General features: G+C 65.7%; 5 protein-coding genes across 8 annotated transcripts; 3 read left to right on the forward strand and 2 right to left on the reverse strand.

The window, feature by feature from the left end:
- Nucleotides 1–2,509: 2,509 nt before the first annotated feature.
- Nucleotides 2,510–4,652, forward strand: SCRN2 (secernin 2). The gene is made up of 8 exons (XM_061443911.1): nt 2,510–2,559; nt 2,726–2,897; nt 2,978–3,159; nt 3,250–3,449; nt 3,537–3,752; nt 3,874–4,039; nt 4,168–4,345; nt 4,474–4,652. Exons 2-8 carry the CDS (start codon nt 2,727–2,729, stop codon nt 4,630–4,632), a joined length of 1,272 nt encoding a protein of 423 aa, XP_061299895.1. The 5' UTR covers nt 2,510–2,559; nt 2,726; the 3' UTR covers nt 4,633–4,652.
- Nucleotides 4,653–4,905: 253 nt separating this feature from the next.
- On the reverse strand, nt 4,906–7,107 carry LRRC46 (leucine rich repeat containing 46). Its single transcript, XM_061443926.1, has 7 exons — nt 6,989–7,107; nt 6,784–6,892; nt 6,559–6,605; nt 6,290–6,399; nt 5,991–6,060; nt 5,706–5,866; nt 4,906–5,286 (listed from the first exon to the last, which is right to left on the reverse strand). Exons 1-7 carry the CDS (start codon nt 7,105–7,107, stop codon nt 4,928–4,930), a joined length of 975 nt encoding a protein of 324 aa, XP_061299910.1. The 3' UTR covers nt 4,906–4,927.
- MRPL10 (mitochondrial ribosomal protein L10) lies at nt 7,106–8,981 on the forward strand. The gene is made up of 5 exons (XM_061443927.1): nt 7,106–7,313; nt 7,412–7,695; nt 7,903–8,067; nt 8,172–8,316; nt 8,490–8,981. Exons 1-5 carry the CDS (start codon nt 7,106–7,108, stop codon nt 8,735–8,737), a joined length of 1,050 nt encoding a protein of 349 aa, XP_061299911.1. The 3' UTR covers nt 8,738–8,981.
- A 406-nt stretch (nt 8,982–9,387) lies between these two features.
- Nucleotides 9,388–17,018, forward strand: OSBPL7 (oxysterol binding protein like 7). 4 transcript variants are annotated; one of them, XM_061443917.1, is made up of 22 exons: nt 9,388–9,530; nt 10,296–10,483; nt 10,659–10,781; nt 10,914–10,967; nt 11,093–11,206; nt 11,288–11,380; nt 11,461–11,581; nt 11,668–11,771; nt 11,852–11,944; nt 12,064–12,193; nt 12,268–12,392; nt 12,609–12,689; nt 12,764–12,895; nt 13,240–13,671; nt 14,681–14,818; nt 14,896–14,959; nt 15,040–15,118; nt 15,206–15,350; nt 16,128–16,269; nt 16,363–16,489; nt 16,571–16,693; nt 16,813–17,017. In XM_061443917.1, exons 2-22 carry the CDS (start codon nt 10,391–10,393, stop codon nt 16,919–16,921), a joined length of 2,622 nt encoding a protein of 873 aa, XP_061299901.1. In that variant the 5' UTR covers nt 9,388–9,530; nt 10,296–10,390; the 3' UTR covers nt 16,922–17,017. The 4 variants fall into 4 exon arrangements, with proteins under 4 accessions (XP_061299901.1, XP_061299898.1, XP_061299900.1 ...); XM_061443914.1 differs by lacking the exon at nt 11,288–11,380 and having other exon boundaries at nt 9,412–9,530; nt 16,813–17,018; XM_061443916.1 differs by lacking the exon at nt 10,296–10,483 and having other exon boundaries at nt 9,453–9,530; nt 11,073–11,206; nt 16,813–17,018.
- A 451-nt stretch (nt 17,019–17,469) lies between these two features.
- Nucleotides 17,470–25,773, reverse strand: TBX21 (T-box transcription factor 21). Its single transcript, XM_061443907.1, has 6 exons — nt 24,961–25,773; nt 19,491–19,645; nt 19,284–19,405; nt 19,055–19,210; nt 18,447–18,508; nt 17,470–18,343 (listed from the first exon to the last, which is right to left on the reverse strand). Exons 1-6 carry the CDS (start codon nt 25,413–25,415, stop codon nt 17,698–17,700), a joined length of 1,596 nt encoding a protein of 531 aa, XP_061299891.1. The 5' UTR covers nt 25,416–25,773; the 3' UTR covers nt 17,470–17,697.
- Between the last annotated feature and the right edge of the window lie 2,062 nt (nt 25,774–27,835).

Raw genomic sequence — 27,835 nt, forward strand, 5'->3', positions numbered from 1 at the left:
CCCTGTGTCTGCCTGGGCCACCCCCCAACCGGGGATCCCGTAGCTTTTCCTCCTCCCGTATCTTCCTCCTCTGGTCCCCTTTCCCCCCTTCACCCCGGGCTGGTGGGCCGCGAAATTTGGGTTTTAGACCTTTAGGGTCTTATCCCCCCCGATTTTGGCAGAACCCCTTGGATACAGAAGGAGATGCTGAAACTGGGACCTGGGGTGTGGGGGGTGTGGGGGGTGTTGTGTTGGGGGGCAGCGCTGGGGTCGGGTGTGGATGGGGCTGCTCAGGACACCCGGGGCTCCCCCGGCTTTGCCCCCCCAGGCAGCACCAGTTCACACCAGTTGGGAATCTGGGGGAGTGGGGCGGATGTGAGGGGGATGATCTCCCAGCACGGCCCCATCCTGGGGGCTCTGGGTGGGGGCTGCCCGGGCTCGGAGCACCCCAAGGTCTGGGGGGGAAGAGGTGGAGGTGAAGTCGAGTGGGGTCCGTGCCCAGAGGGCGCCCCAAAACGTTCGGGTTTGATTGTATTATTATTATTATTATTAATTAATATTATTAATTATTATTATTTTATTAAGGTGAAGCCAGGCTTTGCCACTCGGGCAGAGTGGACATCTCGGGCCGAAGCTGTGGCCGCGGGCCTTATGGATGGGGATGGGGGGTAGGACCCCCCAAAGAACCCTGTCTGCATCCCCACTGGTGTGCAATGAGGCTGACAGCAGCCCCACTGTGCCTTGGGGCTGGGGACAAGCTATGGGGCTGGAGAAACCCAGCACGAGGTGAAGTCTCGCTGGGGGGGGGGGGGGGAGTGTGTCTCAGAACGTGTCCTCAGCCCCATTGCACAAGTGCCACCGACAGTCCCCCCGCAGGACTCGGGTGACCTGGGCTGCCCGCAGCTCTCGAAGGACGTCCCCGACTCCAGCATTTGCCTTTTCCAGCACAAAATTCCCTCTGGGAGCCCCTGGCTGGGATTTCATCTCCTGAGGGAAGCCCAGAGGTGGGGCTCAAGCCCCTCCTCGTGTTGCTGTAGCATCACTCCGGTGCCCCGTTGGATTTTAGTAGCCAAGCCTGCCTCCAGCCGCGGCCGGGGGGGGTGTCTCTGGAGTGTTGGGGACCCCCTGTGCTGCTAGGGCAGGTTTAGGGGGGCTGAACTGGGGGCACCCCAAAGGTGGGCTGTGGAGGGACCCCCCTTGGCAGGGGGGCTCCCCGGTGATGCCGGGGCTCAGCCTCACCGAGCAGGGGGGGTGTCCCCTGTGATGCGGGGTGTCGGCCCCACAGAGCTGCCCCCCGCCTGGCTCGGAGCCGGGGTGGGGGGGGTTACGAGGAGGGGCCCCAGGTGCGCTCTACCCCCGCACACCCCCCGGGCCCTGCCTGCCGCGATGGGGCAATGAAGGCTGTAAAACCGGGTGGGGAAGGCCGGAGGCCGGCTCCCACCCTCCGAAACCAGTCCAGCCTGCTGCGGCGTGGGGATCCCAGCCCTGCACCCCGAAACGCCGCGTCTCCCACCCCCGAGCTGCCTCCCCCGGGGCGAGGGAGGAACCGGCCAAGCTGGGGGGCTCCCCGGCATCCCCTCGGGGAAGGGGGTGAAAGGGGTTCGGGGGTGCTGCATCGAGGGGTGTCCCCCCTGAGAGGAGGGGAGCGTTTGTGCTGTGAAGAGGCTGCGGGGCTGTGGGATTGGGTTTTGTACTGGAATAAACGCCGCGTGTTTTTCCACGCCCTGGCTCTCCGGCTCCGTCTGTGCCAAGGGATCCATCCAGGTGTCGGTATCCCAGTATCCCCCCCCTCTCCAGCCGCAGACCCTCACCCTGGCCTCGGGATGGGGATGCAGGAAGGGATGGTGAGGGCCAGGTGAACCCCGGCCTCAGGAGGGCCGCATCCTGCACCCCGGGACGTGCCGGGCGGGTGCCCAGGGTCCCTCCCCGCGGGCAGGGAGCTGCCGGCAGGTCTGCCCGCATACCGCGGGGCGGGCGTGACTGCGGGACGCTGCCCACGGAGGGAGCTGCCCGTTGGGGTGCTCAGCATGGGGGTGCTGCCCATTGGGATGCTGCCCGTGGGGGTGCTGAACATGGGGCTGCTGAACACGGGGATGATGCCTACGGGAGTGATGCCCACTCGGGGTGTTGTCAGTTGTGGGGTGATGCCCACGGGGGTGCTGCCCATTGGGAGGTGATGCCCATTGAGGCTGATGCCCGTGGGGGTGCAGCCCATTGGGGGGATGTTGCCAACCGGGAGGTGATGCCCGTGCACAGCAATTGGGGGGTGCTGTCATTTGGGGTGTGATGCCCATTAGGGCGCTCAGCATGGGGGGTGCTGCCCACCACGGGGGCTGATGGCCATGGGGATGCTGCCCACTGGGGGTCCTGACCCCCGTCCCTTCCCCACGGGAGATGCAACGCGGGACCCCCGTCCCCGGGCTCCTTCGGGCTCTGGTCCCCAAACCCCGGGCGGTGCCGGTGCCGGTCCCACCGCTGCCGCCGTTCGGCCTCCGGCCACGGGGCGCCGCCGTCGCACGGGCGGGGCGGGCCTGGGGGCGGGCCCGGACGGCGGCGGCGGCGTTGCGGGAGCGGCAGCAGGTCCGTGGGGTCCCGAAAGGGGGTTATGGGGATTGAGAGGGTTCCAGCTGCGGTGTCCCGGGGCAGGAGGTTCCCCCAGGGGATGGGCTCTCTGCTGTCCCCCAGCCCTAAAGGAACGCTGGGGACGGGGCCAAGGGGCTGACATCCCCCTCGGGGCTCGGTTTAGGATGGCGAGATGCGATTCCACACCCTCGTCTTGCGACTGCTTCGTGGCGCTGCCGCCGCACACCGCGGCTCCCGCCGTCGTCTTCGGCAAGAACGCGGACCGGCCGCGGAGCGAGGTGCAGGAGGTGCTCTACGTCCCCGCTGCCACCCACCGGCCCGGGGACAAAGTCCAGGTGAGACCGCGCTGGGGACATCGGGTGCAGTGCACTGAGCGTGCCGGGTCTCAGCCCCAGCGCCCTGTCCCCCGCCCCAGTGCACCTACCTGGAGATCGAGCAGGCGGAGAGGACCCACGCCGTGGTGCTGAGCCGTCCCGCCTGGCTCTGGGGTGCTGAGATGGGAGCCAACGAGCACGGTGTCTGTGTGGGCAACGAGGGCGTTTGGACCCGTGAGCCCGTGGGGCAGGACGAGGCGCTGCTGGGGATGGACCTGGTGAGGTGAGGACCGTGTTGTGACCCTGCCGGTGCCGCGGCTGCCCCATCGTGCCCCCCACCAGCGCCGTTAGACGGGTGCTGCCGGCGCGGCAGGCTGGCTTTGGAGCGGGGCAGCTCTGCCCGGGAGGCCCTGGAGGTGATCACGGCGTTGTTGGAGCGCTATGGGCAAGGTGGGAGCTGCAAAGAGGAGCCGGTGCCCTTCGTCTACCACAACACCTTCCTGCTGGCTGACCGCACCGAGGCTTGGGTGCTGGAGACGGCTGGGCGGTACTGGGCAGCTCAGCAGATCCGAGGTGAGCGGGTGCTGGTGGTACTGGGAGGACGGGGAGCCCTCTGTGTGTGTGTCCCTCAGCCTGATTCCCACAGCCCGGCCTTGGCAGAGGGCAGCCGGAACATCTCCAACCAGCTCAGCATCGGGAAGGAGATCACGGCCGAGCACCCGGGGCTGCGGCAGCGAGCGCGCAGCCAGGGCTGGTGGAGCGGGGATGGAGAGTTCAGCTTCGCCCAGGTCTTCTCCCTGACGCAGCAGCCCCCTCGTATGGAGGCTGCCAAAGCCCGCTACAGCGCCGGCAGGGAGCTGCTGCAGCAGCACGCAGGTGGGGACAGGGGACAGGAACCATCCCCCCCGTGGCTCATCCCAGCTTCTCCCCACTCCTCGTGGTCGCTGTGAGCATAGCTCAGGTGCCGGTGGTGACGAGGCTCTGCCTTACCCACCAGGTCACATCACAGCAGAGACGTTCATGGCCATCCTGCGGGACAAGGCCAGCGGGATCTGTGTGGACACGGAGGGGTTCTGCACGGCGGGGAGCATGGTGTCTGTGCTGCCCCAGAACCCTGCTCTGCCCTGCGTCCACTTCTTCACAGCCACCCCTGACCCCTCCAGGTGAGGACACGGAGGGGACAGCCCCACGTTGGGGTGCCAGGGATGAGGCTGTGTCCCAGGTTGAGCATCCCTGGGGAGCAGTGCCTGCCCTCGTGCTGCCCGGTCCCAGGGGTGCTCCTCTCCGGCAGGTCTGTCTTCAAGCCCTTTGTCTTCGTGGCCGGGCTCAAGCCCGTGCCACAGGTGAGGTCTCCCACCTTCCGGGATGACCCTGCCAAGCGGATCCCGCGGTTCCAGAGCACGGTGGATCGGCGGCATGAGCTCTACCGGCGGCATCAGGCAGCGCTGGAGCTGATGGAGAGCGACCAGGTACCACAGACCCTTCCCCAGGTACTGCTGCCCCCCCGGGACCCTCGTGCTGCCCCATTGATGTGGGAGGCAGTGGAACTCCTCGAGGGTACCAAGTATCAGCTCTTCTCCCTTCCTGATGCCACCAGGAGCGAGGCCAGAAGCTCCTGCAGACGCTGCGGGACCTGGAGAAGCAGGGCCTGGAGGGGATGAATGCACTGCTGGAGGGGACAGTGGCCCCCTGCCCCGAGGAGCTGGCCGACCTCTTCTTCGACTGCGTGGAGGCAGAGATGAAGTTTTACACATAAACCCTGCTCCTGTGTAGGGGGGGATGAGAGAACATTGCCGGTTCCCACCCCAGCTCCTCACTTCATCCCAACTGCTGTCTCCAGCCCAGCCTGGGGCTGCGGAGCCTCCAGCTCGCTGAGGAACCAGCACTTTGAGAGGTGCCTGTGGCCTGAAACGCAGCTGCAGGTAGAAGGAGAAGGACGTGGAGTGGGATGTGGGGTCCTGCTTGTGGTCCCATGTGTCTTTCCCACGCTCAGGCTGCAGGGGTTGGATGCTCTGTGGCAGACAGGGGGTTGGTGTAGGAATAAAGAAGCTTTAATCCCAACCGCGTGGTGCTGTGCTGCTGCTGAGTATTGGGGGCAACTCTTTGTTTCTTGCTCCCTTGGCACAAGTGTTCTCTTCCAGAGCCTTGGTCTGGGGCTGGCTCCTGCTGGGAGCTCGCTGGGGCAGCAGTGGCAGTGGTGTCCCCTGCTTCACCTGGGGATGGGACTGATGCTGCTGGGGGCCCAGGGCCTTGATGCTGCATGGGTTCAGTGGCATGGGTGGCAGCAGCAGATCCCGGCGCTCTCGCAGCTCCTCCAGCTCTTCCAGACGGGTCTGATGTTCCTGCAGGGCCTCCCTCCTCCTCCTCTCAGAGCGCCTGGCCAGCTCCTGGTGCAGATCCGCAAAGAAGTCTGCCAGGGATCACAGAACCATGGAATCAACCAGGTTGGAAAAGCCCTTTAAGCTCATCCAGTCCAACCATTCCCCAGCACTGCCAAGGCCACCACTAACCCATGGCACTGAGGGTGTGTGAACACTTGCAGGGATGGGGAGTGCAGCCCTGCCCTGGGCAGCCTGTTCCAACTCCCGAGCACCCTTTGGGGAAGGAATTGTTCCTCAGCTCCATCTAAACCTCCCCTGGTGCAGCCTGTCCTATGGCTTGGGAAGAAGAGATCGACCCCACCTCACTCCATCCTCCTTTCAGGTAGAATGGAGGGAGAATTACAGGAGATCTGATGGAGCTCCCTGCCACTGCTATGACCCCTGGGGACAGAGGGACCAGCCTGCTTAACCCCCAAGCATGCAACGTGCCCTGCTTCAACCTGAGCACCTTTGCCTGCAGTGAAAGGGCTGCTTGGCACAGAAAGCAACTCATCGTCTTCATCCTCACTGCTGCAGGAGCCTCCTTCCTCCTCCTGCTCATCCACACTGCCATGGATGGGCTGAGCATCCAGCTGCAGGAGGTGGGGCAGAGCACCCAGCACCAGCTCCCTGCAAGCAGCAAAGGAAGAGCAAATAAAAGGCTGTATGTGATCCTGGGGGGAGGGGGGGAGTTGTACCCCGCTGTGGGGTCTCCCATGGTGTGGGGGGCTGGCTGCAGCCTCCACTGACCCACCTGTATCCCTGCTGGTGGGTGCATTCGTTTCCTGTTAGGTCGAGCAGACGGAGGCTGTGGGGCAGCTCAGCTGCAGAGGTCCAAGGGAAGGCAGAAAGGGGCTGAGATGGAAGCTGAGACCCCCCCCATCCACCCCCACCCCCCCCCATCTCCCGCAGCTCTTCACCTGCTCCAGAGCCAGCAGCCACAGACTGGGACCTGAGGGCAGAGCCCAGACCAGGGCCTGCCGACGTTCCCGGGTACCCAGGGCCCTTCTGAGGCAGACCCAAGCCACATCCAGACCCATTCCTGCCTCCCACCTGGGTCCAGCGTCCGGATGCGGTTGTGGGACAGGTCCAGGCCGCGCAGGTGCTGCAGGGGCTGCAGGTTCTCCACTCTGTGGATGCGGTTCCCAGCCAGGGACAGGAACCTGCAGAGCACGGGGAGGGCAGCGGCGTGAGGTGGGGGGGACACCACAGCCCCCGGGGTCAGGGGCTGCAGCTGGGACCCCCCCTTGGCTCTGCCAAGGGAAGGAGGGATCCCTGCTCTCCTCTGCCCATGGAAAGCCGTGTCCTTGGGGTGCCCGTACCGCAGGCTGGGGAAGCTGCTCAGGTTCTCGATCTTCTCAATTTGGTTCTGGATGGGGGGGGGGGGGGAGAGAAGACAAAGAAACTGCATTAAAAAATGAGACTTTGGGAGCTCCGACCTCGCTGGGGCAACGCAGGAGCTTTATGGAGAGGGTTGTGGGGCTGTGGCTGCAGAGCTCAGGAGGACCCTAAAGCCCCTCCACTGAGCCGTGTTACCTGCCCCGTACCCACTGCAGGTAGAGGCTGTGGATGTCCCACAGGCTCCGGAGCCTCCCGATGGCACCGATGCTCTCCCGATCCAAGCGGATGGTGCAGGGGGCCGGCAGCTCGGAGGCTCTGGAGGAGAGGGGGTGCTCGGGGTGTCCCTGGGGCACAGAGACACCCCCCCCCCCCGCCTTTTTGGGGGTGCAGGGGGGCTCTATGGACCCTCACCGGCTCTCGGCATGGGGGGGCTCCACCATCCTGGTGCTGATGAGGCTGTCGGTGAGGGTTTGCTTCCCCCCCAGCCGAGTGTCCCCATGCCCGGCCACGGCTCCGGTGTCCTCGTCCATGCGCTGGGCCCTCGGGGGGCTGCGCTGCGGGGATGCCGCCGGCTGTGAGGGGCCGGGCTCTGGGGCAATGGGGGGCAGAAACCCGCGGGCTCTGGGGCTGGGCAAGGGCAGCGCTGGGACCCCCAGGCCGGGCAAAGAGATCCGTGGGGCTGCGGGCACCATGGGGCTGGGATCGGGGTCACCGGGACCGAGCGGCTCCCGGGGCGGTGCAGGCCGCAGCGTGGCCGTTGCTAGGAGACGGGCGGCGGCGGGAGGGGCGGGGCTTGGTGCCCACAAGGCCTTGCGCGAAGATGGCGGCGCTGAGCGGCGGAGGGGCGCCATGGCGGCGGGGTGAGGGCCGGCTCCAGCCCTGTGGATGCGGCCCGGTCCCTCCTGCCCCTGCTCCCGTCCTTACCCGTGCCTCTGCCCGCAGGCTGGCTGCCCGCCCTGCAGCTCGTCCGCCGCGGCTCCAAGGCGGTCACCCGCCACTGGAAGGCCATGCACTTCCAGCGCCAGAAGCTCATGGCCGTGACCGAGTACGTGGCCCCCCGGCCGGCCGTGCCGCCGCGCTGCCTGCCCCGCAAGGAGGAAGCCGAAGTGGTGGAGGAGGTAATAACTGTTATGGGTGAGGGGCTCTTTACCCGCGCAGCGCTGGGGCTCCCCCCCCGCCGTGGCGGAGCTCTCTGGGGTGTTGCTGCCCGGTTTCATCCCGTTGAGGGTGTTCAGGAGGAGATAACCGAGTGCTGGCGGAGGCTCCGGGTGCGGCAGCAGCCGCGGGTCCTTCCCTGTGTCCCATGGCTGCTGTGATCCCGTTAGGACGACGGTTACGTGCGGCTGCTGCGGCGGCAGGTGGAGGAGGCGTTCCGGGATAACCGGATGATCGCCGTGTGCCAGTACAACGCCATGCCCGGGGAGGACATGGTGCTGCTGAGGCACTACCTCCGCAAGCACAACATCGAGGTCAAGTTCTTCCTCAACGAGGTAGGGGCAGAGCTGCCGGCATGGCAGCAAGGGGAAGGTGCCGGAGCCTTCCTCAAGGGTGGGAAGCAGCCTCTGTGCTCGGCTGAGGGCTCTCTCTCCCCCAGATCGTCAGGCCCGTGCTGTCGCAGTCCAAGTACAGGAACCTCCTCCCTCTCTTCGTGGCCCGCAACATCCTGCTGGTGAGCCGGGAAGCGAAGGCCAAGGAGATGCTGCGGGTGCTGAAGGGAGTGCCGCAGATCAACCTCCTGGGTGAGAGCGTTCCCCGTGGCCTGGCTCCAGTGGGAAGCTGCATCCGTGACCATTAAAACGAGGGGATGGATGGCCGGCGAGGGGTGGGAGCCCTGCCGGCAGGAGCAAGCGTTTCCTCTGGGGACGATGGAGCCGTTCCGCGTCCCCTCTTCAGCTCTGCTCCTCTCTTCCAGGCGCCTGCATCGACGACACCATCCTGAGCAGGCAGGGAGTGGAGAACTTTGCCAAGCTGCCCTCTCTGGAGGTTGCCCAGGGGCAGGCAGTGGGTGCCCTGTCCCTCCTGCCCTCCCAGACGTCCTCCCTGCTCCAGCGCAGCTCCGCACACCTCACTGCTCTGCTGGACCAGCACATCCGCAGGCTGCAGGAGGCCGAGGGGGGGACCCCAGCGCAGCCCACCCCAGAGCCCACAGGGGCTCATTGATGCTGGGACCTGGCCCTGCCCCGTGTGTTTGGCCCCTTCACTGGGTGGGGGGGCCAGGGGTTAAAGGTTTGGCACTGGGGAGGAAGCCAGCGGTGGGACCGAGGGTCTGGCAGCGCCACCCTGGAGCCCTTCCCTTTGCTCCCTGCACCCATGGCTGTGGGGAACAGCCCTGCCGTGTTTTGGGTGCTGCAGGCAGAGGGGTGCTGGGGTCACCCAGTGGAAGCTGCGTGTGGCGGGGGAGGAATTGGGGTGCTCCAACCCCTCTTGGAATAGGGACAGCAAGGGGGAACGTGTTGTAACAACCGACTGCAGCATCCTGCTGTACCCATTAAAGCAAGTGGTCTTGATGCCAGAGGCTTCGTCTTGGATTTTGGGGGACAGGTGGGGAGGGTCCCAGCCCCTTGATGCTGTGGGGGGGGAGGACTGTGTGCTCCTCCAGGGCTCTGTGTGCAGAGCAGTGCTGGGGATGAGGGAAGTCCCGGGGGGAATGGGGAAGCTGGGACCCCCATAGAGTGGTGGCTGTGCTTGGGGGTAACCCTGACCCCCATGAGCAGAGCTGGGGGGGGGGGGGGAGCAGCCTGGACAAGATGCACCCCCTGTATGGCAAGGGGCGAGGGACGGGGGTGGATCCGGCTCGGTGCGGGGTTATGGGGGGGTCCCGGCTCGCTGCCGGCTCCGGTCCTCCACGGAGCAGGGGGCAGAGCCGAGCGGCTCCGGCCCAGCGCCTCCGCCTCCTTCCGTGTTCCGGTTCCTGCAGCCGCCGGGCAGGATGCGACCGGCCCCGGCCGCCCGGGTGAGCACCGGGGGACCCGACCCCGGGGATGGAGGTGGGGCGGGGCGGGGGGAGCTCCGGCAGCAGGACCCGGGCTCTGCCGCCCGGTGCCACCGGCGAGGGGCAGGCGGGAGGACACGGGGATGGGCGGAGGGGGGGAAGCACCGGGCCGGGCTTTCCGCTGCGTTACCGGGGTCGCGTCCTGCGCGGAGCAAGCGGAGGCTTCGCTGGAGACCCCCCCATTGCCGGGGGGGGGGGGGCCCGCTCGCTGCCAAGCTGCGTAGGGCTGGGGGACCCCCCGGCCTCCTCCCCACCGGGCAGCGCTGCGCGGGGCCGGAGGTGTCGGTGCGGGCGGTACCGGGGCTTCGCTGCCATCCCCGGGTGAGACACGGGGAAGGAGGGGGGCGCCGTGCCTCAGTTTCCCCCTCCTGTAATTGAGAAGGTCAAAGGGAAGCATCCTATGGGAGACGTCGGGGGCTGGGGGGGCCGACGGGATGGAGCGGTGCTGGTCCAGGGCTCTGTACCCCGGGTCCTGGCTGTGGGGCTGCCCCGTGGCACCGGGTGTGTGGGGTGATGGAGCAGGAGTGGACTCTGGACCCAGCAGGCGGGTGAGGGCTGGGCGCTGCAGGCGAGATAAGGCCTTGGGTAGGTCCAAGGCTCCGTCTCACACAGAAGGTCCTGGGTGAGGCTCCCACTTACAGGGGGGCAGAGCATCCCCCCCCAGCCGTCACTCCAGTGAGGGGATGGGGCAGGGTGGGCTCCTGACGTGGGGTCCTCTCCTCGCAGCGGCTCCCACTGCTGTGACAGCCGAGCTCAGACCCGCAGCACTGACCAGAGCAGGGGCTCGACCCGGTCCCTGCATCCCCATCTGCTCCCCGACCATGGGCAGCCACGAGAAGGACGCCTCCTCGCCGAGGAAGGCCCTGTCCCGCTCCAACAGCACCGTGTCTTCCAAGCAAAGCAGCGTTCAGCAGGTTGGGCGCTCAGTGGGATCCAGTGCTGGCACCGTGGGGTCTCCATGGGGGGGCTTCACCCCACTTTAGGAAGGGTGTTATACAGGGATGCCCCATCCCCAAGGGTACCAAGTGCTTGGGGACAAGGCCCCATCAGCCAAAGGAGCCCCACACTGACCCCCATTCATTCCTGCAGGGCTCTGAGAGCTGGGAGGTGCTGGAGGAGCCTCGTGTGCGGGGCAGCCCGGGCACGGAGCCACAGCGACACGAGGGCTATCTGCTCAAGAAGAGGAAATGGCCCCTGAAGGGCTGGCACAAGGTAACGGGCAGAGCTGGCAGCAAGGAGCCAGCATCTGACTGGTGCTGGGTGGAGATTTGAACCCCTGGATAAGGGGCTGCAGGGATCAGTCTCTCCTTCCCCCCCCAAACAACTGCCCCTCTCTATCCCCAGAGGTACTTTGTGCTGGAAAACGGCATCCTGAAATATGCCACCACGCGCCAGGATGTGAGTACGGGGCCGGGTTGCACCCGTGCACCTTTCCCCATGGGCTCAGGGCAGGGCTGGCACCCCACAGACCCCATGAGGAAGGGGGGCTCTTCCCCCTGACAGGCATCCCCGGGCTCCCCCAGGTCCTCAAGGGCAAACTGCACGGTGCCATCGATGTCCGTCTGTCCGTCATGTCCGTCAACAAGAAGGCACAGCGGGTTGACCTGGACACGGAGGAGAACATCTACCACCTCAAGGTGCTGCTGGGGCTGCAATGGGGCTGGGGGGGGTGTTGGGTTGTGTGTGACCCCCCCCATCAATTTACCCCTGTCCCACAGATCAAGTCCCCAGAGCTCTTCTCCAGCTGGGTGAGCAGCCTCTGCTCCCATCACCAGGGTGAGAGGGGGGATCCCGCAGGGCCCAACATGCAGGTGGGTGACACCTCAGGGGCATGATGTGGGCCAGGGTCCGGGTGTGGGGCTCCTTATGGCAGCCCTGGCTGTGCCTCCAGGGCCAGTGGACCCGGATCCTGCCCTCGGGCAGTGCTCCTGCCCTCTCCACCCTGGCCAGCTCCCGGGACAAGGTGAACGCCTGGCTGAAGGACAGCGAGGGGCTGGAGCGCTGCTCGGCCGGTCAGTGGGGCAGGAGGGGATGTGTGGGGCAGGGGGTGATGCCCCATCCCCTCTGCCTGACGGGGCTTACTCTGTGCCCATTGCAGAGCTGGTGGAATGCCAGGCGAAGCTGCAGGAGCTGACGGGAATGCTGCAGAGCCTGGAGGCCCTGCACCGCATCCCCTCAGCACCCCTCATCTCCGGCACCCAGGTGAGTGGGACGTGGCCATGATGCTGAGCATCACCCTTGATGGCAAGGGCCCATCTCCAGCCTCTTCCTCTTCCTCCCAGCCTTCAGCCGCCACGGAGAGGCCGAAGAAAGGCAGGAGGAGCACCAGGATCTGGTGCACCCAGAGCTTTGCCAAAGACGACACCATCGGCAGGGTGAGCGGCTGAGCATCCTGCTGAGCATCCCACCCAGCTCTGACCCACTGCTGCGGGGATGCAGCCCGCCCCCCCAGGGCCTCACTGACCCCCATGTCCCGTCCCCCCCCCCAACCAAGGTGGGTCGCCTGCACGGCTCCGTCCCCAACCTCTCGCGCTACCTGGAGCCATCCCAGAGCCAGCTTCCCTTCAGCCTCCCCCCGGAGTACGCGCAGCTACAGAGGAGCTTCTGGGTGCTGGCGCAGAAAGGTGGGGAAGGTGGTGCTGGGAGGGGTGCTGAGCCCCGCCGGTGGGTGCCGTGATGCAGCCCCTGTGCCCGGCAGTGCACGGCTCGCTCAGCAGCGTGGTGACGGCGCTGACGATGGAGAGGACGCGTCTGGAGGAGCTGCGGCGGGCGCTGGACCGGCGGCGCTCAGCACCGCGTCCCGGCAGCGCCGGCAATGCCGGGGTGAGGATTGCAGGGGCCGGATGGGAGTTTTAGATGTGCCCCCCCCCACCCCGCCAGTACTTTGGGGTTGGTGCTGTTGGGTGCAGCGAGTTGGCAGGGTCTCAGGATCACACCGTTGGGGGGTGATCCCCCCTCCCCATCGGCCCCACACTGGTTGGAGGGGACACGTATGGGGGGGTTTGGCTCAGCATCCCCCCCTCCCCATCACCTCTCCAGGCTGCCCTGCGCCGCTTCCACTCCCTCTCCGTCTCCTCTGACACCACCATGGACTCCTTCGCATCGCTGCACCCCGATGAGGTCGGGGGGGCCGGGATAGGGTTGGGGGTCGGGGTTGGGGGTCACGGGGGCTGAGGTGGTGGCTGTCCTCACAGCCGGACCCGCTGCCAGCCAAGGGCCGGGAGCAGCAGCTCTCCAACCGCAGCATCGTGTCGCTGGCCGATTCCCACACCGAGTTCTTCGATGCCTGCGAGGTTTTCCTCTCTGCCAGCTCCTCTGAGAACGAGGTGGGGAAGGGGCTTCAGTGAGGGGGGGGGCTCTGCAGACCCCCCTCTGCCGCTGCTTCTGTGGGTTCATCTCTTTGTTCTCTCTCCGTGTCCCCTCCCCATTAGCTGCCCTCCGTATTCCATGTCCTCCCCCCTTTAGCACAGTCCGTCTAGGCTCTCAGGGACCCCCCAGTCTCTAACACTCACCAGCCCCACTCCTGCATTCCCCATCTGCCCTCCCGAGCCCATCCCAGACACCCGATTCCCACCCCATCCTCTCGGGGGAGGGTCCAACCCCTCCTATGGGGTAATCCCCAGACCCCGGCCCCCCCTCCAAGCCGCCGGCGGTCCCTGCGTGTCCTCAGCCCTCGGACGATGAATCGTGCATCAGCGAGGCCACCACCAGCGCCTGCGAGGACGCGGCCGAGCCCCCGACAGGTACCGGGAGGGGGTCACCGATGAGAAGACGGGAAAGGAGTGGATGTGTTCGGCTCCATCCCACAGCGCCCGGTCCCGCAGGCGCGGAGGGCCCGGCGATGCCCGCGGAGCCGCCGCCGGTGGAGCTGCCCGGTCCGGACCCGCGGCGGAGGAGCCGCCTGCCCGCGCCGCCCGCCCCGTCGGGGGACGTGAGCCTGTGGGGGCTGCTGCGGAGCAGCGTGGGGAAGGACCTGTCCCGGGTGGCCCTGCCCGTGCAGCTCAACGAGCCCCTCAACACGCTCCAGCGCCTCTGCGAGGAGCTCGAGTACAGCGCGCTCCTGGACCGCGCCAGCCGCGCCCGCGACCCGCGGCAGCGCTTGGTGCGGGCACCGGCAACGGGGGATGTGGGGCGGGGGGGGGGGGTAAGGGGATACGGGGGACTTCAGGGGCCAGGAGGACACGGGGGATGTGGGGGACATGGGAGGCTCAGGAAGGTCGGGGGCTTGGGGGGCACTGGGGGATTGGATGCAGGGGGAGCTCGGGGGATGCAGGGGGAGCTCGGGGGATGCAGGGGGAGCTCAGGGGATGCAGGGGGAGCTCGGGGGATGCAGGGGAAGCTCAGGGGATGCAGGGGGAGCTCAGGGGATGCAGGGGGCTTGGGGAACACACAGGAATTTGGGGGTCGGGAGGGCGCTTGGGGGACATGAGGGACTTTGGGGACATGGGGAGTTTGGGAAGGTCAGGGGCTCTGGGAGCACGGATGGAGCGTGGGGGGGACTTGGGGAGTTTGGTGATTTAGGAGGCTTAGGGGACATGTGGAGCTCCTGGGACATTGTAGGAGCAGGGGAACACTTGGGGGGCTGAGGGGATGCAGGGGGCTTGGGGAACACAAGGGATTTTAGAAGCCAGGAGGGCACAGGGGAGATGTGGGCCTTGGGGACTTTGGGGACATGAGGGGTTTGGGAAGGTCAGGGGCTCTGGAAGCACGGATGGAGCGTGGGGGGGACTTGGGGAGTTTGGTGATTTAGGAGGCTTAGGGGACATGTGGAGCTCCTGGGACATTGTAGGAGCAGGGGAACACTTGGGGGGCTGAGGGGATGCAGGGGGCTTGGGGAACACAAGGGATTTTGGAAGCCAGGAGGGCACAGGGGAGATGTGGGCCTTGGGGACTTTGAGGACATGAGGGGTTTGGGAAGGTCAGGGGCTCTGGGAGCACGGATGGAGCGTGGGGGGGACTTGGGGAGTTTGGTGATTTAGGAGGCTTGGGGGACATGTGGAGCTCCTGGGACATTGTAGGAGCAGGGGAACACTTGGGGGGCTCGGGGGACACGGGGTTTCTGGGGGCGCCCTGCCATTGCCATGGCTCTGGTGGTGACACTGTGGGGACAGGTCTATGTGGCTGCCTTTGCCGTGTCTGCCTATGCCTCCACCTACTACCGGGCGGGCAGCAAACCCTTCAACCCGGTGCTGGGAGAGACCTATGAGTGCGTGAGGCCTGACCGCGGCTTCCGCTTCATCAGCGAGCAGGTAGGGCCAGGCACAGTGGGGGCACAGGGGGGCCGGATGGGGCCGCGGCATGGCCCATTACCCCCGCCTCCATCCAGGTCTGCCACCACCCTCCCATCTCCGCCTGCCACGCTGAGTCTGACAACTTCATCTTCTGGCAAGGTGGGTGCTGAGGAGGGTGCTGGGGACATGCGAGGGGGACATGAGGGGGTCTCACCCCCTCCCGTTCCTCCATCCCATAGACATGAGGTGGAAGAATAAGTTCTGGGGCAAGTCCCTGGAGATCGTCCCTGTGGGCACCGTCAATGTGCAGCTGCCACGGTGAGAGCCCAGCACCAGGAGGTGCCTCCCCACTGTCACCGCCACCATCACCGTCACCATCCCCATCCCGCCCTCGTGCTCCCGCAGGACCGGGGACCACTTCCAATGGAACAAGGTGACCACGTGCATCCACAACGTGCTGAGCGGCCCGCGCTGGATCGAGCACTACGGCGAGGTGCTGATCCGCAACACACGGGATGCTGCCTACCACTGCAAGATCACCTTCGGCAAGGTGCGGCCGACACGCCACGACATGCTGCGACATGTCATGACACGCCTTATCATGTCCTACCCTATTCCCCCCTTTCCTTTTCCCATGGCCACATCCTTTTCCAATACCCCTGCCTATTACCCGGTAGCACTGCCCCTTTCCCAGTGGCCCCTCGTTTAGGTGACCCATTCCCAATAGCTCCACTCCATCACTCATGGATTCCCCCTTCCCAATGGCCCCATCCTTCCCAATGAGTCCACTCCATCACTCGTGGATTCCCCCTTCCCAACGGCCCCATCCTTCCCAATGACTCCATCACTCATGGATTCCCCCTTCCCAATGGCCCCATACCTTCCCAATGACTCCACTCCATCACTCATGGATCCCCCATTCCCTATGGCCCCATCCTTCCCAATGGCTCCACTCCATCACTCGTGGATCCCCCCTTCCCTATGGCCCCATCCTTCCCAATGGCTCCACTCCATCACTCATGGATTCCCCCTTCCCAATGGCCCCATCCCTTCCCAATGGCTCCACTCCATCACTCATAGATTCCCCCTTCCCTATGGCCCCATCCTTCCCAATGACTCCACTCCATCACTCGTGGATCCCCCCTTCCCAACGGCCCCATCCCTTCCCAATGACTCCTCCCTATTTCTCATGGCCCCGCCCCTTTCCCACGGCCCCACCCGTTTCCCACGGCCCCGCCCGTTTCCCACACCCCATCCCTTCCCATATCCATACTCTTTCCCATAGCTCCCCCCTTTCCCCCCCCCCCCCACCTTGCCCCTCCCGCAGGCTCGGTACTGGGGCGCAGGGGCCAACGAGGTGCAGGGCTTGGTGCTGAGCCGCAGCGGGGCCGTGGTGGAGCGCCTGGCCGGGAAGTGGCACGAGGGGCTGCACCGCGGGCCGGCACCGGGGCACTGCGTCTGGAGGGCCAGTAAGGACCGGTGGGGTCACACACACACACATACATACAAGTGCATGGGGAAGGGGGGGGTGTCTCAGCACTGTGCCCCCCCCATCCCTCCAGACCCCATGCCCCGTGACCATGAGAAGAACTACGGCTTCACGCAGTTCGCCCTGGAGCTGAACGAGCTGACGCCGGAGCTGCGCCGCGTCCTGCCCTCCACTGACACCCGCCTGCGGCCCGACCAGCGGTGAGCCAAGCGCCCCAACACCGCGGTTCGGGGGTGCTGAGGCTGCCCAGGGCATCGCAGCCGCGGCCTCATCCTCCTCAGGTACCTGGAGGAAGGCAACGTCCCGGCGGCCGAGACGCAGAAGCGCCAAATCGAGCAGCTGCAGCGGGACCGGCGCCGGGTGATGGAGGAGAACAACATCACGCACCAGGCTCGCTTCTTCAGGTCCAGCTTGTGGGGCAAGGCGTGGGGCGCCCCATGGCTTAGCGGGATGTGGGGTTCTCATGGAATGGGGACACCCCTTGGGAGTCCTGATGGCACGGTCCCCCCCACTCCATCCCTAGGCGGCTGATGGATGCTAATGGCAAGGAGTCGTGGGTCACCAACAACACCTATTGGAAGCTGCGCCTGGATCCCGGCTTTGCCCACCTGGACAGCGCGGTGCTCTGGTAGTGACCCCCGCAATAGGGTGCTGAGCCCCTCCCCAGGCTCATCACAGCAGTGGGGCTGGTTCCCCCAGCACTGGGCACGTGGAGCCAGCCCCCCAACCCTGGGGCAGAGCCTCAGGGCTGGCTGGGACTCAATGGGGCAGGGGCTGGCGGTGTCCCCCCACTGCCCTGGGGGAGCGGGCAGCAGGGGGTTGTGGGGTGCCCGCGGGCGGGCAGACCCCTCTGGCCCCCCAGGGGTTGCTCCAATAAAGGCTGTAAAGAGATGGGGTGTGTGGAGGGCTTCCTTCTCCCCCATCCAGGTCTCCCCTCCCAGGCCAGGATGGGGGGGGGGGACGGACACAGGGGTCCCTTCACCCTCCTCCCCATGCCTCAGTTTCCCCCCCCCCATGTACATGCAAAGGATAGCAAAGAGCTGTGCCCCACAGCGTCCCCTTTATTGCGAGATATGCTGCTGCCCCCAGCCCCACACCGGGCACGTGGGGGGCTCAATAAATACTTCAGCATTAACACCACCCCCCCCCCGACACCTTAAAACCAACCAACGACAAAAAACCACCCCCTTCCTCCCTGTTCCCTCCTCGCTTGCCCCCATGGCCCCACCGGGGTGGCACTGGGGGCTGATTGATTGTCTGGCTTCATCCTGCCCCCCAACATGCTCAAGTCTTCCCAGGATATGATGTTGAACTGGGGGGGGGAACAACACACGCACACATTGCACCCCTTGGGTCCTGAGGCTTTGGGGTGCCCGTGGGGATGGGTTTTGAGCCCCCCAAGTGTGGCTCAGTTGCCGTAGAAGCCATAGTAGCCACCGTCGGCACCCGGGTCCTTGTCATAGAGGTCCCCATTGCGGGGTGGGGGGGAGCTTTCGGCGCTGGAGGGGTACGGGGACACCCGCCGCCGCTTGCACTCGTACAGCCCCAAGTCCACGGAGTCCGCTGGGGCGGGGGGCTCGGGGGGCCAGCCCTCTGCTTCCTTCCCCTTCTCCTCCCGGGGCTCCCGGTACCAGCCTAGAGCCCCGGGGCTGCCCTTGGGGCCGTATTGCCCAGGGCTCCAGGCCCCCGCCACCCCGAACCCCGCCGGCCCCTCGGGGTAATAGGGCAGGGGTTGATGTGGGGCGGGCGGCAGGGTGAAGGGCTTCACCCCATAGGGCACCAGCTTGCCCCCCCCGTACCCCGCTTCGTAGCCGCCGTACTCCAGGGTGCCCGTGGCGGGGGGGGGTTGCTGGGGGGTGAAGTACCAGCGCGGGGGGTCTTTGGGGGGCAGCGGCAGCGGAGCCCCCCGCTCCGCACTGAAGAGGCGCCCCGGGGGCAACGGGAACTGCTCGGGCAGGAAGGGCTGGAAGCGGGGGGCGGGCAGGAGCTGCCGGCAGCCGGGACCCTCCAACGGGGACGGGGTGAGGCGGTCGCCCTCCGAGGCCGTGTACATCCTGGGGGGGGGGGGGGCACAGGGTGGGAGTCGGGGGGTGCCCTCTTACCAACAGAGTTGGGGGGGGGGGGGTACCGGCAGGAAGGGGGGGGACACACACTCACGAGTCAAAGTTATCCCGGAATCCTTTGGCGAAGGGGTTGTGGTCGATCTTCAGCTGCGTGATCTGGGGGGGGGGGGGGGGGGGTATGGACATGGGGGTGCTGCTGCCAGTCTGATCCCCCCCCCTCCGCACCCCGGGATGCACCCTGCACCCCGCCAGAGTGCCCCCTGCCCATCCCTGGACCCCTGCTCCATCACCCATGAGGTTCAGCTGCATCCGGGAGAATGGGGGTGATGCTGGGCTGCTGTTGGGGTGCTGGGGGGGCACTGAAGGGTGTTGGGATGCTGAGTGGGTGCTGGGCTTCGGGGAGAGGCACTGGGATGCTGAGGAGATGGGGGGTGTGCAGAGATGCTATAGACAGGGGTGTTTGGAGGATGCCGTTGGGGTTTCCCTAATGCTGGGGACCTTCGATGGTGCTGGGGGGGGGAAGCGGTTCCGAGGTGGTTACTGTGATGTTGGGGTGATATCGGGGTGTATCAGTGGTTGCTGCGGCCCTGGGAGGAGGCTGGAGGGAGGATGTTGGGGTCCCTGTGCTGGAAGCAGAGGGGGGGGATGTTTGTGGGGGTACCCCCATACCAGGGACCGGAGGAGGGGGGGTCTCATACTCACATCAGCGTTCTGGTAGGCCGTGACGGCGATGAACTGCGTCTCTGGGAAGGCGAAGGTGTGCGTGTGTGGGGAGGGGAACCCCTCATCCTCACCCTCCTGCACCTCCGTCACATGCAGCCGCGGCTGGTACTTGTGCAGCGACTGCAGCACGATCATCTGAGGGGGGGCAGCGGGCGGTCAGGGGGGGCTATAGGGGGGCTATAGGGTGGTTTATGGTGGGGAGCCTCACCTGCCCGACGTTGTTGGATGCGCCCTTGTTGTTGGTGAGCTTCAGCTTCCCAAAGGAGACCTCTTGTCGCATCCAGTGCGCGCCCGTGTTGGGAGAGTCGGGGTGCAGGTAGAGGCGGTTCCCTGGGGGATAAAGAGGCGGCAGGGATGGGGTTACCCCGCTCTCGGCACCATGAGGAGGGTGAGGATGAGGACTGGGAGCCCGTACCTGGCATATTGCCTTCGGCTTTGCCACACTGCACCCACTTGCCGCCCTGGTAGCGCCAGTGATGCTGGTCCATCAGCACCACGTCCACGCAGACGCTGTAGTGGGCTACGGGGTTGAGCCCTGAGAGGGTGAAGCTGAGGAACGGGAACATGCGCCTGGGGGGGGGGGAAAGGGACAGACAGTGTTTAACCCCCCCCCCCGGCTCAAGCTCTGCCATGGTGGGGATAGGGAAACTGAGGCAGCGCAATGCCCGGTCATTGCCCCCCCCCCGTCCCGGTGCCCGTGAGGAGCTGACTGACCCTGGCAGCTGGGGGGATGCTCTCGGGGATGATTCCCCCCCCCCCCCGCCCCGGCATCTTCCTCCCCCTCCCCAAGCACCTTCCGGATCGGAAACCAACACCGCTGCTATTTCGGGCTGGGCGCCAGCCTGCGCCAAGGGCAGGAAGGGGACAGGATGGGATGGACAGGGGGGACCCTGCGGCCCTGGGGCTGCAGCTGCCACCCCCCGGTGCCCCATGGGGATGCACCCCGCTGTGCCCCACACCCCAAAATCCCAGCCTTAGGCTGGGGAGTCTGGCCCCCCTTCCTCCAAGTTCAATCCCTCCTTTTCCATCACCGGCCTCAGTAGTCCCAGTTGCCAGCCCAGGTTTGCAGTCTGGTCCAGACCAACATGGGGGACATGGGAGTCCTCAGCCTTCCCCCCAGGTATGATATACATGGGGTGATGGATGGGGGAATTCAGCCTGAACCCCCCTCCTTGGTGGAAAAGGAGTGAGGGGAACCCTGGCCCCATCCCTCTCTCCTCCTCTTCCTCCTTCCCTTGTGCTTTGCCGCTTCCAGCAGCCAGTACCCGGTGGGTGAGGATGGGGGGCAGCGAGTGCGGGGGTTATTTCGGGTGTCCTGGCATACCCCAGCATATCCCACTGGCCCAAGGCAGAGACCTGTGAGCTCACGACAGGGATGGCACCATGCACCAAAGGGCAGCAGCACCCCCATCTCCACCCCAACAGCACCGGAACCACAACAGCTCCCCTCCAGCATCCTCCCAGGGCCACAGAAACCACTGATACACCCCGGTATTGCCCCAGCATCACAGTAACCCCCCCGAACAGCCCCTCAGAACCCCCACGGCACCAATGGCAACACCACGGAGCCCCTTCACAGCAGCTTGGGGTTAAGGAGCAAAGCGAGGGTCTGGGAGCAGGGGGATACATCAGGCATGGCCCCGGCAGGAAGCATGGCTTGGGCAGTGCCATGGCACCAGGGAAGCAGCGTACGAAGAGCTGAGCCCGCAGCCCAACCCGGGCGCTGCTGACTCAGACTTGCCCTTGCGATGGAGAGGAGGAAAGAGAGAGAAAAGAGAGGAAGGGGAAAAAGAAAGCGGTTCTTGTAACGAGGAGCCTCACACGTGCTCCGCGGGGCCGGGATGCACGGCGGCCCCGAGCATCCCGGGTACCACAGGCTCCATCCGAGCCGTGGCAGCGCCCACCCCACCGCCGCTGTGCCGAGCATCGCCTCCGTGGTTCCTGCCGCCGATGAGAGCTGCAGCCACATCAAAGGGAGGCAGCGAGGGGCTCCGAGCTCTCCTGGGGCCGATGCTTCACCACCACCTGAGCCCTCACCACCAAAGCCCCACGGAGCCGCGGTGATGCAGGCTCTGGGCTGAGCAGCCCCGCCGGGTGCTGCAGCGGCCCCGAGCTGCTGCGAGGAGCTGGGAGGAAGAAACCAGCCTTTTTTTTTCTGGGGTTTTAGGGGGTTTTTGTGCACCTCGCTCGGCACCGCAGGCTCCCGGCTCCTCGCGTTGCCGGCGGAGCAGAGACGGGCTTAGAGCTCAAGCGGTGCCGCGGTGCAAACCGCAGGGCTCGGCCGGGGCACGGCAGGGTGGGGGTAAGACCCGAAACCTCGGGGTTATTTATAACCCCTCAGCGCTGGAGCTGCTGCCGCCGCCGGAGCGGGACTTGGCTCCGCTGGGGCTGGGAGGTGCCGCGGTTGGGGTGATCGATGCACCCCAAAAGTGGGTGGGAAGCGATGGTTTCCCTCCAGTGATGGAGCTCTGGAAGGGGGTCCCGGCTCTCCGGCTGCCCCGAGGTTTGTCCCTGCATGAACCCCTCCATTCAGAGGGTTTGGGGTGTACGCAGGGGACACGGGAGATGTGGGCGCAGTGGCGCATCCAGGTGTCAAGGGGATGCTGGGACATAGGACCTTGGGGTGATGGGAGGCAGGGAGCAGGAACAGGGAGTCCAGAATGAGCCCAGATGGAAGGAAATTTGGGGTCAGCCACCTAAACCCCATTTTCCGGCCCGTTTTCCCCCCTGCCTGCATCCCCAATGCCTTCCACGTGCCCTCAGCACACTGCTGCATGGCACGGTGCACAGCAATGCATGGCACAGTGGCACGGTGCTGTGTGGATGCATGGCATGGCTGCATGGTGCCCTCCAGTTGCATGGCAGGATGACACAGCGATGCATGGCACAGCAGCACAGTGCCATGTAGCTGCATTGCATAGCAGCATGGTTGCATGGCATGGCGCTCTGAGACTGCATTGCGTGGCTGCATGGCATTGGGGTTATGCTATGGCTTCATGGCACTACGGGACTGCATTGCGTGGCTGCATGGCATTGGGGTTATGCCATGGCTTCATGGTGCTACATGGCTGCATTGCGTGGCTGCATGGCATTGGGGTTATGCCATGGCTTCATGGTGCTGCGTGGCTGCATGGCATTGGGGTTATGCCATGGCTTCATGGTGCTACGTGGCTGCATTGCACAGCAGCAGGGTTGCATGGCGTTGCTGCGCGGCACAGATAGGTACATGGCACAGTTACATGCTGGACCAGCATCTCCCAACTTGGGCAAAGCAGCTCCGAGGCCCCCCCAATGCACACCCACCCCTGCAACCACACCAACCTTTGTGTTTGCCAAACGCAACCCTTTTGTCCCCAAAGCTGTCCCCTGTGTTCCTGCAAAGGCAACGCCAATCCCTGTATGTCTTCCAAGTGCAAAGCCATTGCCAGCAGCCTCCCCAAAAGTGACGCCATCCCTTGTGTCCCCAAAGATAAAGCCACCCCCAAAGGCAGCACCAAATCCCCCCCCCCAGCCGCAAAGCCAGCCCCTAATGGCATCCCTGAGTCCCCCTCAAAGTCAAAGCCAGCCCCTGTGCCACCCCAAAAGGCAAAGGCAGCGCCTGCTCTGCAGCAGAAACCCACAGCAGGAATTCCCCAGGTCCTTGCAGCGGGGGCAATGGGGAGTGCTTGGGGGTTTCCACAGAAATCCAGCCCTGGCTGAGCCCCAAGAGTAGAGGGGATGGAGGAGGAATGGGGACGGAGGAGGGATGGGGACGGAGGAGGGATGGGGACGGAGGAGGGATGGGGACGGAGGAGGGATGGGGACGGAGGAGGGATGGGGACGGAGGAGGGATGGGGACGGAGGAGGGATGGGGACGGAGGAGGGATGGGGACCCGCGTGTGAAACTGGCAGGAAACCAGTTCTGCTGGGGATGAGTGGGCACGGGATGGTGTGGGATGGGATGGGATGGTGTGGCATGCACAGGACAGCACGTTAGAGCCAGAGCAGAGGTAAATCCCAGCACCAGAGCAGGTTCACCCCAATGGCACCATCTCCCACCCGGCCTCAGCTCCTCTCCACTTGGAGCTGAGACACCAGAAACCCCAGAGACCATCGAGGGACCAGCGCAGCCCGCTCCTGCCCTGCCCCAGAGCCCCCCAGCCCGGGGGGGGTGCCAGCTCTGGGGCTCACATCTCCCTCCAGCCCCACGCTGGGGTTTTTCCTGTGCGAGCAGCGCTGCAGCCCGGCCCCGCAGCCACCGCTGTGCAAAAGCAGCTCAGGGTCGGGGGAAACGGATGTTTTGTGGCTCCGAGTTTGACGGCTCCCCCGGGCTGGGTTTGCTCTGACCCCCCCCCCCAGACCCCGACCTCTCTGCAGAGCCATTGTGGGGAATCAGCGGGGAAAAGAGCCCCAAAATCGCCTGGTTTTGGGTTGGGAGCTGGCAGCAGAGCCCCAGATGGGATTTGGGGGGGGGGGGGGGGCAGAGAAGATGGGATCTCGGGATGGACCCTGCTTTCCAGAGCCTCAGCACCAGCCGCCTGAGCCGCCCCGATGCAGCGGGGATGGGCACTGCCCCAGGGGATGGGGAAAGAGAAGAGAAAAGCAAAGGGGTGAATTTCAGTGGGTTCTTGTAGGAGAAACAACACTTTGGGGGGCGGGGGGGGGTCCCAAAGCCTCAGACACCCACTTGGCCGATGCTGGGGACACGTCACCCCATCCATGCTAGTGCTGAGCGGCCCCTGAGCCCGGCGGGGGGGAAGAGGCCTGGGAATGGCTGTGGCAAACCAAGCGGCCCTAACGTGTTTAGACTTCCAACACATTAAACAGGTTGGGCTCAGCATCGAAGTGACACCGTCTGTCTCGGCCAAGGGAGGGAAGGGGCAGAAAGAGAACCCCTGGGCAAGGAATGGTGGTGGAAGGTGGGGGTGGTCACTGAAGCAGGAGGAGCTGGGGGGGGGTGTGTGGAAATCCTCACCATGGGGTTTTGGGAACCCCAAAGCCACCACGCTCATGCTGCCCTCCTGGCCCCAGCATCATCCCCCCCGAGACATCACACACTGCAGCACAGGGCCTGCTTCCCATCACCCCGGTGTGGGGCTGAAGGATGCCCTCCAGACCCTGCAAACAGGGATGTTGGCAGGGCTGCGGTGGACTTTAGCTCCCCCCCACCCTGCCCCAGGCTCAGGACCCCTGTGGACAGCCCAGCAGCACAGAGGGAACAGCAGGTCCCTGCCCGCGGTCGCACCAGCGGCTGCTCCGGCACCCAGGATGCTGCCGAAACGCTTCCGCAGGCACACGGAGGCACCCGGCCTATGCCCGTCCCCCATCCCCAGCGAGCAAAGGGGGAGGGGGGGTCAGCCCCACACTCTGCTGCGTCCGGGGCTACCAGCACCCTCCTGTGCTCTCACTACTTGGAGCGGTGCTGAGCTCTGGGTCGAGGCCAGATAAACCCTGCCTCCAGGGTGCCAATACCATTGCCATGAGCTTCCTTGGTGCACAAACCCTGCCTGGATCCCCCTTCTCCCACTCTGACACAGGAGGGGACACCCCCAGACCCTTTTCTCCTTCCAACTCCCCTATAAATGAGGTCTCAGGGAGGTCTGGTTCGCTTTGCTCCCCCATTTTCCTTTGACCATGCAGAAAGACATCATCCCAAACCCACAGGGGTGGGATCCCTCTTGCACTTCCCCCCACATCCTTTGCACGGGCAGATGGGGAACCCACACAACCATCACCCACACCTCCAGCCCCTCACCGTGCCGGCCACCCCACTGCCCACCACAGCATCCCCGGAGCATCCCTTCCATACCAGAACCCCAACCTCTCCTCCCCAGTGCCCATGAGGGTCCGGGTACCGCTGCCGGTCCCTATCCCGATCCCCCCCCCCCCACGGTGTCCCGGCTCACCTGCCCTGCTTGGTGATGATCATCTCGGTCTGATGCTTGTGGAACTTGGCCCAGAGCTGGTAGTTGTTGAGCATCACTTGCACCTTCCCTGCCGCCCGGTACCCGGGCAGGGCACAGAGCGGCCCGGAGCGGGGGCACAAAGAGGGGGCCCCGGCCCCGAAACCTCCGTCGGCTCCCGCGTACAGCTCCGCGCCCCCGTAACCCTCCCCCGGGCCGGCGGCGGGAGGCGGCGGTGCTCGGTAAGGCGGGCACGGCCCCAGGAACCGGCCGCCGAAGCCACCGGGAGCACCGTAAGGGAGCGGGGGGGTTCCCGGTTCCGGAGGGGGTCCCCCCCCATCTCCGTAGTACGAGGCGGCGGCGGCGGGGGCGTCCCGGGGGGCCGGCGCCTCCTTGGCGAAGCTGAGCATGGGAGCGGCGGGGCGGGGGGCTCCGGTGCCCTGCTCCAGCGCGCCCATGGACGGGCCGGGGGAGGGCCCCCGGCTCCTCTCAGCCGCTCATGGGGGCCCCGCCGGCGGCCCCGGGACCCGGAGTCGGGCGCGTTTCAGCCGCCCCCTCCATGCCCGGTGGCCCCGGAGGGGCAGGGGGGGGAAACGAACCGTGGGGACCCGGGGAAAGCCAAGTGCGGGGGGGGGGGGAAGACAAAAAACCCAAACACCCCCCCAAGAAAAGCCTCAAAAACACCCGGAAAGAGCCCAAAAGTGGCGTGGGGAGGATCCGGCCCCGTCCCGCTGCTGCCGCTGCTCTCACGCGTTCACCTGCCCATCCCCGTGGCCCCGCGCCTCTTATCCAAAGAAGCGGCTCCGCGCCGGGAGCTCCGCCCCCCCCATAGAGGCGGCCCTCACTGGGGCGGGGAGCGGGGCACGGGGCGGGCCGGGGGGCGGGCCACGAGGGGAGGGGATGGGGGACACCGGGGGACACGGGGGGGGGACGGACATGGGGGGACATGGGGGTACAGGGGAGGGGAGGGTGGGAGGGGATGAGGACATGGGGCCATGGGACACCTGCAAGAGATGGGGACACGGAAGGGGACACAGGGACCGAGCATGAGGGGAGCAGGGGGACAGAGCAGGGGTCCCTGGGGTGACACTGGGGGCCCCCCCATACCCTGTCGTGTGCCCCCTCCCAGCACCCTTAATTGAGCCTTTAATGACCTCACTCACCCTGGGGTGCTGCGTGGGGTCTGTGCGGGTGCTCCCCCCTTTCCTGCAGTCTTGGGGACCCCCCACAGCCACCTCTGCCACCGTGTGCGGATGTTTGGGGTCCCCCCGTGGCTCACGCATCCACTGGGGGTGAGCTGGGGACATCCTTGGCCTCTTTCCCTGGGGTCGGGGTTGCTCGGAGCTCCGTGGGGAGCTGGGACAAGCCCTGGGGCCCCCTCCGGTGCCCACCCCGAGGCCGGGCCTCCCCGGGACCTGCCCTTGACCCCGCTGTGCCCGGGGAAGACCCCACGGAGGCGCTCGGGGCCGGATCCCTTGGCAGGTCCCCAGCCCATCAATACTTTCCATGCCCAGCGGTGGGGCACGGCTGGAGCATCCCCGCGCCTGTCGCTCCCGCACCGCATGGAAGGACAAGGGACGGGCTGGAGGTCCCGGTCCTGGGGTCCAGGCTTGGTGTCTGGGTGCTGGTGGGACCCCACTAGAGCTGGGGTCTTGAGGGGTTGTGGGGAGAAAGGTGGGGGGGGGCTCTGGCAAACACGCATCTAGGTCTTTTGGGCTCTGTGGCCTCAGGGTTGCAGGTGATGGGGCTGCCAGGGGACAGCGGGAGCGGATGGGGACATGGATGTGATGGGGGGACAGGAATAGGACAAGGATGTGGATGGGATAGGGATGGGGACAAGGGTGGATGGGGCAGGGAAATGTTTGGAGACAGGGAAATGGATAGGGACAGGGATGTGGATGGGGACAGGGATGTGGACAGCTTTGTTTCCCCCATGGAGGGGTCGGTCCAGCTGTGGGGCAGGAGGAAATGGGGGGTTAAGGATGCACGGGACGTGGAGGGGGTGGATGGGGAGGACCCCCATGTCCCCACAGTGAGTCCCCTGGCGGCCTCGGTGGTCTCCAGGGGGTGTGTATTGGCCATCAGACACAGCTTAGCAGCCATTCCATCCGGCTTTTCACCGGGGGCATTGTTCAGAGGGGTCCTCGGCTTCAATCTCTATGCAAAACCCCCTCCTGCTGCCCCCCCTCCCCATCCTTTCCGGCTCCCTGCCAGCTCCTCCTGCCCTCTAATCCCCTGGGATGTGGTGGGGGCAGAGTGCTGGTGCTGGGGCATGTAGCAGTGGGGCGGGGGTGGGTTTGCAGACCCCATACTCACACCTTGCTTCGTATGTGCACACACATGCACATGCACACGGGTGTGCCCCCCTCCCGGGCACAGCCACTGCGCTCCTGCATCCAGGTCAGAGCATGCAAGCTGCCCCCCCCATCCCTGGGCACCCCCTCCCCATCCATCAGTCAGGAATTCGCCCCCCTCCAAGTGAGAAAAAGCAGGAAAACATGGAAATTTCCAGCAATTTTTTTTTTTTCTAGGAGGATAAAATAAAGGCCGGAGGGGGGGTTATGGATGGGGGGGGGGGGAGTGACTCATTAATGGGGGGGAAGCAAGTGCTGCAGCACATGTGCTCCCCAACATCACGACGTGCTAATTCATTCCCGTTATACCATCGCCGGCGAGGATGAATTCACAGGCACAAACTCCCCCCCCCCCCGCTGCGGGATCAGCGCCGGGCTCCCGAGCATCCCGCTGTGCCCATGGCTGGGGACCTGCCCCCGTCACCCCACGTCCCCCTGGTCCCCGTCGCTGTGACACCGGGGTCTGGCATGGATCTGTCCCCAGGATGTCTTGTCCTTGAGTGTGTGTGTATGTGTGTGTGTGT

This window comes from Pezoporus flaviventris, unplaced genomic scaffold (assembly GCF_033815535.1).
Source record: "Pezoporus flaviventris isolate CSIRO_AGI_PZ_B2104156 unplaced genomic scaffold, CSIRO_AGI_Pfla_v1 ptg000569l, whole genome shotgun sequence".
Taxonomy (NCBI): Eukaryota; Metazoa; Chordata; class Aves; order Psittaciformes; family Psittacidae; genus Pezoporus; species Pezoporus flaviventris.